Source organism: Raphanus sativus, chromosome 4 (genome assembly GCF_000801105.2).
Source record: "Raphanus sativus cultivar WK10039 chromosome 4, ASM80110v3, whole genome shotgun sequence".
Taxonomy (NCBI): Eukaryota; Viridiplantae; Streptophyta; class Magnoliopsida; order Brassicales; family Brassicaceae; genus Raphanus; species Raphanus sativus.
In genome coordinates this window covers 16,768,129-16,779,458 of record NC_079514.1, presented here as the reverse complement: position 1 = coordinate 16,779,458, position 11,330 = coordinate 16,768,129, and the positions used below count along the sequence as shown (strand labels likewise).

Below are 11,330 nucleotides of genomic sequence, written 5' to 3'. Positions count from 1 at the left end.
AATTTTTAATTTAATTTAGTTATTCTTAATTTAGTAAAAAGGAGAGAGGAAAGTCTCTACATTTCGGGATGATAGCCCAATTACATCCAAATTTTCTTTCGTCTCTTGCAATTTACAATGGGCCAAAACGTGGGCCTAAGCCCAATTCACATGTGATCAGAAACCCTACCGTCCAACCTATAAATGTTTATATGCGCAGTGAAGAGACGACGCCTTCGAGATCTTCACGAAAGGAGCAGAAATGGCGGTCCCGTTGCTAACGAAGAAGGTGGTGAAGAAGAGGTCTGCCAAATTCATCAGACCCCAGAGTGATCGCAGAATCACCGTCAAGGTACCAACTTTTTGTTCCCTCATTTAACACTTTCTCGCTGGTGATTGATTGTGAGACTTTATCGCTATACGTTGCTTTCGTCAGATTGATTATAGCTTTGTTCTTACGAAAATTTTAGCTTAGATACTTTGGAAATGGTGGAAGTTAGTCTTCACAGATCGAACACGTTGACTTGATTAAACTTTCCAACTTGTGGTATTATCATTTAAAATGTAAAATCTTGATGATGTTTGTGTCATGTAGACTAGTGTTTTCTGATACTTCAGTGGTTAGTGATTAAACTGTAGCTCGTTAATTTTCTTTAATATGTGACAGTTTAGCCTAAAGAACTACATTTTCTTGATACTTTCAATTTTTCATATGCATCTATACAATGCCCTTAGGTATCTGGTGGCTAGAATTAAACATTTGTTTCTGGTCACTTCGTTTTTCTAGGGCATAAACTAAATCACTTACAGGTCTTGCGACACAGTTTGCTTTAGTTCCATAAGCTTACTGTTACTTTAACCCTGTTTACATTTTAGCATCTCAAACAATTTTCTGAATTTTCTTACTGTGTAGTTTCTCTTTTGTATCTGACGCTGTCTGGTTTTGTTACTGTGTTCAGGAAAGCTGGAGGAGGCCAAAGGGTATTGATTCCAGGGTGAGAAGGAAGTTCAAAGGTGTGACTTTGATGCCCAATGTTGGTTACGGATCTGACAAGAAGACACGTCACTATCTCCCCAACGGATTCAAGAAGTTTGTTGTTCACAACTCTGCTGATCTTGAGTTACTCATGATGCACAACAGGTACTTACTCTCTCCTCAGAAAACATCTCTGATATATTGTTATTGTAAAAGCGGCATTCTCAGTGTATGTTTGGCTTTTCAGGACATACTGTGCAGAGATTGCTCACAATGTATCAACAAAGAAGAGGAAAGCCATTGTGGAGAGATCTTCCCAGCTTGACATCGTTGTTACCAACAGGCTTGCTAGGTTGCGTAGCCAGGAAGACGAGTGAAAAACCCTATCTTGTTACTTTTATTTGTCATTATTGGCAATTTTTCAGTTGCTCGTAACTTATTTTTGCGGATTAAAGAGTTAAGACTGAATGTTTTTATGGGTTTCTCTTTTCAATATATGACCACCAGTTCACAATCTTTTCTTACAATCAACAAATTATTTTACAGAGCGAGTTATCCTTTAACGAATTTGGACGAAACTTCAAACTTTTTGTTGACTCTTACTGTCATGGCTTTGAGTTTCTTTGTCTTGTAAATTGTAATAGATGCAGTGTATCTACATTTATATAATCGAAACAGAAACTGTGACTGTTACAGTCGTCTCTAACATGTTCTGGAAATTGTACCGAAGCATAGGTCAAGAATATATAACTCAAAATTACCGAACCGGATCTTGAACCATGTCATTTGGTTAAACCACTAGTAAACCGAACTCCAATCTTTTTTTTTTTGAACGAATCTATATTTTGTTGTTATTGGCCGATGTTGACTATCGCAAAAATGATGAGAGGCGCCATTTTTCAAAGATTTAAATTTCGAGCATTATTCTCCTTCCCACCCTGCGTTGATTCTCACGTTGTTCATGGGAGTTGCTACAGAAGCTTCTCAGTTTCCGCTGAGCTCCGGAATCGCGAAGTTTCGATATGCAACCACTTGCGAAACCGAAGACTCGACGAGGCTCGGGCGGTTTTCAACCAGGTTCCGTCTCCTCACGTGAGTCTCTACACCAAGATGATCTCTGGGTACACGAGGAACAGCAGGTTAGCTGATGCGTTGAAACTGTTCGACGCGATGCCTGTGAGAGATGTTGTCTCATGGAACTCGATGATCAGTGGCTGCGTGGAGTGTGGGGATATGGATACTGCAGTGAAGCTGTTCGATGAAATGCCTGAGAGGAGCGTTGTTTCCTGGACAGCGATTTTGAATGGGTTTCTTAGGTTTGGGAAGGTTGAGGAAGCTGAGAGGTTGTTTTACGAGATGCCTGTGAAAGATACTGCAGCCTGGAACGCGATGGTTCATGGGTATTTACAGTTTGGTAGAGTGGATGATGCTTTGGAATTGTTTAAGCAAATGCCTCGGAAGAATGTGATATCTTGGACGAGTATGATCTGTGGGTTAGACCAGAATGAGAGGAGTGGGGAAGCTCTTGTTCTGTTCAAGAAGATGTTGAGTTGTTGTGTAAAAGCGAGTTCGAGAACGTTGACTTGTGTAGTCACCGCTTGTGCAAATGCTCCAGCGTTTCATATGGGTACACAAGTTCATGGCTTTATCATCAAGTTGGGGTTTTTATATGAGGAATACGTTTCTGCTTCGCTTATAACGTTTTATGCAAATTGCAGAAGAACCGAGGATTCAAGGAAAGTGTTTGACGAGAAGGCTCATGACCAAGTTGCTGTGTGGACTGCTTTATTGTCAGGGTATAGTCTTAACAGAAAGCATGAAGATGCCTTGAGTGTTTTCTCTGAGATGTTGAGAAACAATATATGGCCGAATCAATCAACATTTGCCAGTGGATTAAACTCTTGCTCTGCTTTGGGAACGTTAGATTGGGGTAAGGAGATGCATGGCGTTGCGGTGAAACTTGGTTTAGTAACTGATGCCTTTGTTGGTAATTCTCTCATTGTCATGTACAGTGACTGTGGAAATGCAAACGATGCTGTTTTAGTGTTCAGAGAAATCTCGAAGAAGAGTATTGTCTCGTGGAATTCAATTATTGTTGGCTGCGCACAGCACGGGCGTGGAAAGTGGGCGTTTGTGATATACGGCCAAATGATTCGGTTCAACAGAGAGCCAGATGAGATTACTTTCACTGGCTTGCTCTCTGCCTGTAGCCATTGCGGGTTTCTATCAAAAGGAAGAAAGCTTTTCGACTACATGTCAAGCGGACCAAATCATATTGATAGAAAGATTCAACACTACACTTGTATGGTAGATATCTTGGGAAGAAGCGGGGAACTGAAAGAGGCAGAGGAGCTGATCGAGGGCATGCTTGTGAAACCTAATGAGATGGTTTGGTTGGCTTTACTCAGTGCTTGTAGGATGCATTCTGATGTTGACAGAGCCGAGAAAGCTGCTGCTGCCCTTTTTAAGCTGGACTCAAAATCAAGCGCTGCTTATGTCTTGTTGTCGAATACATATGCTTCTGCTGGTAGATGGTCGAATGTATCGAAATTGAGAATTAAGATGAAGCAGAAGGGGATAATGAAGAAACCTGGGAGCAGTTGGGTTGTTTTAAAAGGGAAAAAGCACGAGTTTTCCGCAGGTGATCGACCAGAGAGCTTGAGAATATATGAGATGTTGGAGTTTCTGAGAGAAAAGCTGAAGGATCTTGGCTATGTACCTGACTATAGATCTGCTTTGCATGACGTTGAAGATGAACAGAAAGAAGAGATGTTGTGGTATCACAGTGAGAGGCTTGCTATTGCGTTTGCGTTAGTTTATACAGCTGAAGGAAATGCAGTTACAGTGATGAAGAATCTACGAGTTTGTGAAGATTGTCACGCAGTGATTAAGCTTATCTCAAGAGTTGTGGGACGTGAGATTGTTTTAAGGGATCCGACTCGGTTTCATCATTTTAAGGATGGGATATGTTCTTGTGGGGATTATTGGTAGACAGGCGACCACAGAAGGTTACAAACTTTGATTCTATGATGTGAGGAACTTTAAATTTTACTAAAATATGGATATGATGTGAAATCTACAGGTCTATTGAGAATCCAGTTAAGGAACACTCTGAGCTTCAATTAAAAGGATGCGGCATGCTGCTTCCAGAGAACGGTTAACACTGGCCCTGGGTAACCGACCTTGTAATCCAAACATTCTTCCACAAGCAACAATGTTTTACTTGGGAGGCTATGAGACCGAACACAGCCAAGAGTGTGGAGATAGCGCTGTAGAGAGAAATCCAGATACTCTTTCACATGTTTGTGAAGCTGATGAAGAGAATGTTGTTAATGATGTATGCCATGAGACTGAGCAAAGTGACGAATTTGTAGTCAGTGTTGTAGAGGCACTGAGAAACAGCAAGCGAATGCGGGTAAAAACAGAATACTCTTTCATAATTTAGATTACTGTACATCTTTTGCTGCACAGATTAAGTGAAAACATTGAAAAAAGTAATGTAGTGACTTGGTGATATATGGCGTTGGCTAAGTCAACAAATAGTACAACTAGCGTGTGGAAAACCCTGAGAACTACAACGACGTAACTGCTAGCCAGGACGAACGTGAACGTGAGGCTATGATACTATCTCCCCTGATATTTTTATCTTTCTATTCAGAATATAAAATCACACTAAGCTTCCTCTGAGTTTCCTACACGCACACTCTCTCCCTATGGCATCTCCATCTTTTTCATCCTCCTCTTCTCCCAATTGGCGATACGACGTCTTTCCGAGCTTTAGAGGTGAAGATATCCGTAAAAACTTCCTCAGCCACTTTCTCAAGGAGCTGGAAAGGAAAATGATCTCTGCTTTCAAAGACATGGAGATGGAGAGAAGCCAGTCTATCTGGCCCGAGATTGTACATGCGATTAGAGAATCAAGGATTGCAGTGGTCTTGTTCTCCAAAAACTACGCATCTTCAGTCTGGTGTCTGAATGAATTGTTGGAGATCATGAGGTGCAGGGAAGAGCTGGGCCAAATCGTGATTCCGGTTTTCTACGTTTTGGATCCTTCCCAGGTGAGGAAACAGAACGGAGACTTTGGGAAGATCTTTAACAAGACTTGCCAGAACAAAACAAAACAAGTGAAAGAACAATGGCAGAAAGCGTTGACTGATGTGGCTAATATCCTCGGATTTCATTCTGAGAACTGGTAATAATTAAATCATTTTATTAATCTTTTCTTGTTTTTATTATATATATATATATATATATATATATATATAATCTACTTGGCATGACATGTTTCATGTTTTTCTTATTGATATTTCTTCTTATTAGCGCTGGTGAAGCTAAGATGATTGAAGAAATCACCAATGATGTTCTGGGTAAACTGAAAGTAACCCCATCAGAAGATTTTGGGAACTTTGTTGGCCTCAAAGATCATATGAAAAATATGAGTTCATTATTGGATTTGGAATCCAAGGAAGTGAAGATGGTTGGGATATGGGGCCCTTCCGGAATTGGCAAGACTACAATTGCAAGAGCTCTATATAGTCGACTCTTACGTCATTTCCAAGGTAGAATCTTCATAGACAGGAGTTTCATATCTAAGAGTAAAGAAATTTATAGTAAAGCCAACGACTATAACATGAAGTTGCACTTGCAAGAACAATTTCTGTCTAAACTGTTAGGCAAAGAGAGCATACAAGTAGATCACTTAGGTGCGGTGAGAGAGAGGCTAAAGCATCGAAAAGTTCTTATCTTTATTGATGACTTGGATGATAAAGTGGTGCTAGACGCCCTGGTGGGTCAAAATCAATGGTTTGGAAGTTGGAGCAGAATCATTGTGGTTACAACTGATAAGCATCTACTAAAGTCCCATGGGATTGATTGCATTTACGAGGTTGATTTCCCATCTGAAAAGACGGCTCTTGAGATGTTGTGTCGATATGCCTTTAACAAAAACGTTCCAGATGAAGGTTTTGAGAAGCTCGCAGTTGAAGTCGCACAACTTGCGGGTAGTCTTCCCTTGGGTCTTAGAGTTTTGGGTTCGTATCTGCGGGGCAGGGGCAAAGACCATTGGATAAGCAGTCTGCCGATATTAAAGGATAGTTTAGATGTGGACATTAAACATGTATTAAGATTCAGTTATGAAGGGTTATCTGAGGAAGATCAAGCCTTATTTCGTCACATTGCATGTCTCTTCAATTTGGAGAAAGTTGATGACATCAAGCTGCTACTCGAAGATAGTTTTAAGAGTTTTGAAATTGGGTTTGCAAACCTAGTTGCAAAATCTCTTGTACATGTAAGATTGAATATTGTGGAAATGCACACTTTGCTACAACTACTGGGTAAGGAGATCGTCCGTGAACAGTCCCGTAATCCGGGAAAACGAGAGTTCATTGTGAACTCTGAGGATATTTGTGATGTACTTGAAGACTCTGATGTAAGTTTTATAAAAAATATCATTTCTTTTGATAAAAGATTTTACGTCTTAGGAGGTTGTTAAGCTAATGATGGTCTCTTTCTTAACTTTCAGGGTACCAAAAGGGTGTTAGGTATATCATTAAATATAGATGAGATCGGTTGGTTTTTAATACATGAGAATGCTTTCAAAAAGATGGGCAATCTCCGTTTCCTAACAATTTTCACGAATAAATATATGCTCGACAAAAAGGTGCACTTACCAGACAGCTTCGACCATTTGCCGCCTAAACTCAAATTGTTATGTTGGGAAGGATATCCAATGAAAAGTTTGCCTTCTAATTTTTGCCCTGAAAGACTCGTCAAGCTCAAAATGAAGAATAGCAAGCTCGAAAAGTTGTGGGAAGGATCTTGGGTAAGTTTTGCACAGATTAAAATGGTTATTCTTTTACCGCTTAGATGACAATCATGTCTCACTAACTTCTGCTTTGTGCTCTGTTTTTCTTTGTTGAGTACAGAACCTAACATGTCTCAAGGAGGTGAACTTGTGGGGATCTGAAAACCTAAAAGAGATCCCAGATCTTTCCAGGGCCACCAATCTAGAGAAGCTGTATCTTTGCTATCGTTTGAGTTGGGTGAAGATTCCTTCCTCTATGCAGATTTTCAATAATCTAACAAAGGTGGAAACTCTTCCAACCCCCATTAACCACGAAACTACCAAAGGCCTCCATGTCGCAGAGTTTTGTATGGATAACTTAAAATTTGAGAAACTAGTGGAAGGAATACAGGTATATCTTTTAGAAAATTCTCATTACTTAACCATTTCTTTTACTAAGTGTTTCCTAAAAGGATCATTGGTCGAATTTGTTAAGTGTAGTCTAGTGTCCAAGTTTGTTCAGGAGCTAAATTCTCATTATGATTATTTATATGTTTTATTTATGTAGAGCAAATTACTATTGGTTGGGGAAGTGTTTAGTGTGAGAAATGTGCATGTATAAAACTTAGAAAAGTGAATATCAAACGGACCAATCTTTGTGTAATAGATAGAGGGAGTTGACTTCTTTTAACATCTCTAAATTGGTTTTTTTTTTGGTTTAGCCGCTGATGTGCATGGGAACGATGCTGCCTACCTCTTTGAAGGTGTTGTTTCTCTCAGATATCTCAAATATGGTGGAGCTTCCTTTCTCTATTCAGAATCTCAATAACCTAACGGACATGAAGATTATAAGATGCATGGATCTGGAGATTCTTCCAACTGGAATCAACCTTGTATCTCTGGAACGACTCAATCTCAATGGATGCTCGCGCTTGAAGACCTTTCCTGATATCTCAAGAAACATCTCATCCCTTTATCTAGAAGAAACAGCAATAGAAGAGGTCCCTCCGTGGACTGAGAACTTCTCTAAGCTCAAATATCTACTCATGCAAAGATGCGGTAAGTTAGAGTACGTATACCTAAACGTTTCTAAACTGAAACATCTCGAGTTGGTCAACTTTTCGCATTGTGGGGAATTGACTGGTGCTGATTTGAGCGGTTATCCAAGTGGCACAGCATTGGAAGGAGAGATTATTGGCACGGAGTTACAAGCCTCCTCTTCTATTCCAGACAATAATGTCCCAAAAGTCGAGTTCAGTTTCATCAACTGCTTCAAGTTGGATGAAGAAGATGTTCTTCAACAACTCTCATACGAGAAACTCATCTTGTCCGGTGAAGAAATGCCGTTATACTTCACTCACCGAACTACGGGAACCTCTATGGCCTTCCCTCTTGCTCAGACCCCTCACTCTCCGCCATTCTTCAGGTTTAGGGTTTGCGCTGTGGCTGTTTTCGACTCTAAGCCCACCTCTGGTACCATTGGAGTCTTTACAAAGGTAAATTGTCAATTCAAAAGCAGACTCGGAAGTTACTATGAATCCCCCTATCAACACGACTACTTCTCCGTATATCAGAACGGTAGTTATCTTCTTTTACTAGACTGTGTTGTTTCTCTGAAGAAAGACAATGCTACTCCAACTGAAGTGGACTACGATTACGTGAATATACAGTTTCATATGAGTAGTAGCAAGTTCAAATTAAAAGAATGGGGTATACGACTCTCGGAGGACTGTTCATCAGTGGAAAACCGAGTTGGTTATACAAACGCTATTCCACAAATTTGTGAAGCCGATGAAGACAATGTGGTTAATGCATTTGATGATACGAGACTGAGCATGGTGAAGAGTGTGGGGACAGCTGTAGATGGAGAGAAGGAAGCGAATATGGTAAGCATTAAGCATTAAGCATGACCTATGCATAATACCTTTTAGGATCTGTAGATTATAAATCACTCAGTTTTATTATTATTTTTTTTTCTGCAGACTACCTGAAGAAAGTTTGATTCTTTGATTGTGAATCTTCATGAAACATGGCAATGAAACGAGTCGTCGTGCTGGTTGTAATGGAGGACATGCAGAGATTTTTCACTTCCTCCTTGGGTTAAAAAAATGTCATAAACCCTCTAAATAAGAACCTAAAGATTCTGCCACGGACCAAAGAGTTGGTTCACTGGTGATTTCATACACTGCCTTTCGGTTCCTATTTTTTTTATCAAGTTATGTTTTAGTCTATGAAAATTGATATACGATTTGGTTAGACTAAGCATTTATCAAGTGTCTGCTGCTCTACTTATATATATTTGCTGTAATCTTATGTGAAATAATATGTTTCCCCTCTCCTTTTGGTTTCATTTGCTGAAACGTTTTGTTTGTGTGTTTTGTTCCTACAAGAGACTTGAAAAAACTAATCTGATGTTCTTGTTTCTATATTCTGAATCTGGTGTTAAACTGATTTGGTTGGAAGTAGTGAGTATGAGTCTGCTTGTGTCTCTTTCCTTGAGCCTCTTGTGTCTCTTTCCTTGAGCCTCTTCTGTTTTTTTTAGTAATGAGTCTGTTTAAGTATCCACAGACAATTTAGTTACACGTTTGTTGTGTACTTGGAAGATTAAATTCACTACTTCAGTCAACTCAGTTACTTGAGCAATTAAATCAGGTAATGGATTATTGATATAGGGACCAATCAAACTAGTTATTGATCATGACTAAGTTCTTATCGATTCCTGATCAGTTGGTTCCTTTATGTACCGATTTGGACATTGTTGAAGTACTGTGAGGAAAACTAGTTATTGATCATGACTAAGTTCTTACTCTTTTACAGTGGCTTTGTATTGTTTCATCACAAATATCTAGCACCTCTAATTTATACTGCGGTGTACTAAAAAGAAAAAAGAAACAAATCAAGAAATCTACTAATAACAATAGAAGAAGTTACAAGAAAAACAAAAACAGGTGGAGCTTCTGATACAAACGCTTAGAAACTTTCAGACATATTATACATCAAGGAAACAGAGAAGATAAAACAGAGCACAACAGGGTAAAGATGTCTCCTCTTACTTCTATTGTGGGTTTTTATCTTTGTGAAGATGCTTCCACAACTTGTTCATCTTCTGATGCTTCCATAATCTTCCACAGTTCCACTGCTTCTTTGCTTTGCTTTGCGTTGAGTTTAACAAGTGTACCTTCCCATTCCTCTTTACCTCTACCAGTTAGAAACGAGCCAAACAGTCTAATCCCCATTGGAAGAAACCCTGCGAGCTGGACAGCACGAACTGAGAGTCGTTCGAACTCAGGAGGAGGGTATAGCTGTTTGAAAGCAAAGCGTGAGAAGAGTTCAAGAGCTTCATCATATCTTAAAGTATCAACTTCGTACACATGATTCACTCCTGACTCCTCAAGAACACTCTTGTCTTGAGTAATTAAAATGACTCTACTTCCAGGAGCAAACCAGTTAGCATACTCAGAGATCCACTTCCCTTGCTCACTGTCCTTCACACCATCAGCTACAATGAGAACTCTCCGGTGTTTGTTCTTTGCTTCTGTAATCTCAATCCTCTCATGATCATCTTCTTCCACTTCAATGTTTTCTAGAATCTTTTGTTTCATGTTTTCAACGCTTTCTAGAAAAAGATGTGTCTGAAACTTTACAGAGATCTCAGCATAAGAGTACCTTGCAAGCGTTGTCTTTCCCACACCTGCACAACCCCAAATGCCAAGAGTACGAACTTGTTTATCAGATTCTAAAGCCAACAGCTCATGAAACGCTTTCAAGTGACGATCCATTCCTGCAAGACCTTTGAAGTCACTCGACGCACAAGAGAGAAACATAAGCCTAATGTCATCAGCCACCTGCTTGATCCGATGCGTTCCATGAATCAGCGCAAGATTCCTAGAAACTGAATACTGTGTAGCTATGTTCTCCAGCTTGGCAATCACAGTCCTCCACATCCTAGCTCTCTCTGGAAACACTTGACAGACTTCTTCCATATCCAAAGCATGTTTTGTTAAAAATACTGGTATGACAGTGAGTGAACGCTTCTCTTGAAACTCGAGTATTACAAGGAGCTCTTCAAGGAACCCAACGGAAGAAGCTTCTTCATCAGAGGTCATGACGACTGCTACTTTAGACTCTTTCAAAGCCTCGAGCGTGTGTCTATCAATAGGCTTGAGACTCTTCTCCTTCCAGCTTTCTGATTTAAAAGACTTGATGCCATTTCGAGACAAATCATAACCGAAATCGATGTCAAGCGCTTTCTTACCGCTGAAACTCAAGAACACATCCAAGTCTCTTCCAGCCAATAAAAAAGAATAAGAAGAAGACATTGTTCACTTCTTGACTAAGCAGCAGATTGGTTTCTATCTTTTGTGTCTGTGTGTGAGTACTCGAGTGAGTCTCCCATGTGGAGGAAGTGGAGAATGAAGCTACTTAGCATTGACTTGTAACTTGCAAAGTCAGTCAACCATTAGCAAAAAATGATATTTTTTTGAGGAAAATATACTTAAAAGATAATGTTTTCATATAATGAAAATTCCACAAATTTTCTTCCATCAACAATTACTCAGAAATAACCAAGTCATGGTCCATAATGCATTAACC

The 11,330-nt window shown here is 39.6% G+C and overlaps 4 protein-coding genes and 1 non-coding gene across 6 annotated transcripts; 4 read left to right on the top strand and 1 right to left on the bottom strand.

Moving 5' to 3' along the window:
• Positions 1-177: 177 nt before the first annotated feature.
• On the top strand, positions 178-1,471 carry LOC108849308 (60S ribosomal protein L32-1). Its single transcript, XM_018622857.2, has 3 exons — positions 178-331; positions 939-1,120; positions 1,203-1,471. Exons 1-3 carry the CDS (start codon positions 242-244, stop codon positions 1,330-1,332), a joined length of 402 nt encoding a protein of 133 aa, XP_018478359.2. The 5' UTR covers positions 178-241; the 3' UTR covers positions 1,333-1,471.
• LOC130512213 (small nucleolar RNA F1/F2/snoR5a) lies at positions 703-852 on the top strand. Its single transcript, XR_008945770.1, has one exon. It is a non-coding gene; the product is annotated as a small nucleolar RNA F1/F2/snoR5a (small nucleolar RNA).
• Positions 1,472-1,787: 316 nt separating the features above from the next.
• LOC108855001 (pentatricopeptide repeat-containing protein At5g46460, mitochondrial) lies at positions 1,788-4,176 on the top strand. The gene is made up of 2 exons (XM_057008851.1): positions 1,788-3,963; positions 4,038-4,176. The coding sequence occupies exon 1, from the start codon at positions 1,817-1,819 to the stop codon at positions 3,944-3,946; it is 2,130 nt and encodes a 709-aa protein (XP_056864831.1). The 5' UTR covers positions 1,788-1,816; the 3' UTR covers positions 3,947-3,963; positions 4,038-4,176.
• A 487-nt stretch (positions 4,177-4,663) lies between these two features.
• Positions 4,664-9,075, top strand: LOC108837201 (disease resistance protein RPS6-like). Of its 2 annotated transcripts, none has more exons than XM_057008849.1 (6): positions 4,664-5,147; positions 5,276-6,383; positions 6,477-6,776; positions 6,880-7,149; positions 7,460-8,623; positions 8,720-9,075. In XM_057008849.1, the coding sequence occupies exons 1-6, from the start codon at positions 4,669-4,671 to the stop codon at positions 8,726-8,728; spliced, it is 3,330 nt and encodes a 1,109-aa protein (XP_056864829.1). In that variant the 5' UTR covers positions 4,664-4,668; the 3' UTR covers positions 8,729-9,075. The 2 variants fall into 2 exon arrangements, with proteins under 2 accessions (XP_056864829.1, XP_056864830.1); XM_057008850.1 differs by lacking the exon at positions 8,720-9,075 and having other exon boundaries at positions 7,460-8,315; positions 8,408-8,569.
• A 552-nt stretch (positions 9,076-9,627) lies between these two features.
• LOC108855002 (disease resistance protein CHS1-like) lies at positions 9,628-11,151 on the bottom strand. The gene has a single exon (XM_018628687.2). The coding sequence runs from the start codon at positions 11,054-11,056 to the stop codon at positions 9,806-9,808; it is 1,251 nt and encodes a 416-aa protein (XP_018484189.2). The 5' UTR covers positions 11,057-11,151; the 3' UTR covers positions 9,628-9,805.
• Positions 11,152-11,330: the final 179 nt, after the last annotated feature.

Coding starts and splice junctions, on each gene's coding strand:
- LOC108849308 (XM_018622857.2), top strand. CDS start 242: ATGGCGGTCCCGTTGCTAACGAAGAAGGTGGTGAAGAAGAGGTCTGCC. Junction 332..938: donor ATCGCAGAATCACCGTCAAG/GTACCAACTTTT, acceptor TACTGTGTTCAG/GAAAGCTGGAGGAGGCCAAA. Junction 1,121..1,202: donor TTACTCATGATGCACAACAG/GTACTTACTCTC, acceptor TTGGCTTTTCAG/GACATACTGTGCAGAGATTG.
- LOC108855001 (XM_057008851.1), top strand. CDS start 1,817: ATGTTGACTATCGCAAAAATGATGAGAGGCGCCATTTTTCAAAGATTT.
- LOC108837201 (XM_057008849.1), top strand. CDS start 4,669: ATGGCATCTCCATCTTTTTCATCCTCCTCTTCTCCCAATTGGCGATAC. Junction 6,777..6,879: donor AGTTGTGGGAAGGATCTTGG/GTAAGTTTTGCA, acceptor TGTTGAGTACAG/AACCTAACATGTCTCAAGGA. Junction 7,150..7,459: donor AACTAGTGGAAGGAATACAG/GTATATCTTTTA, acceptor TTTTTGGTTTAG/CCGCTGATGTGCATGGGAAC.
- LOC108855002 (XM_018628687.2), bottom strand. CDS start 11,056: ATGTCTTCTTCTTATTCTTTTTTATTGGCTGGAAGAGACTTGGATGTG.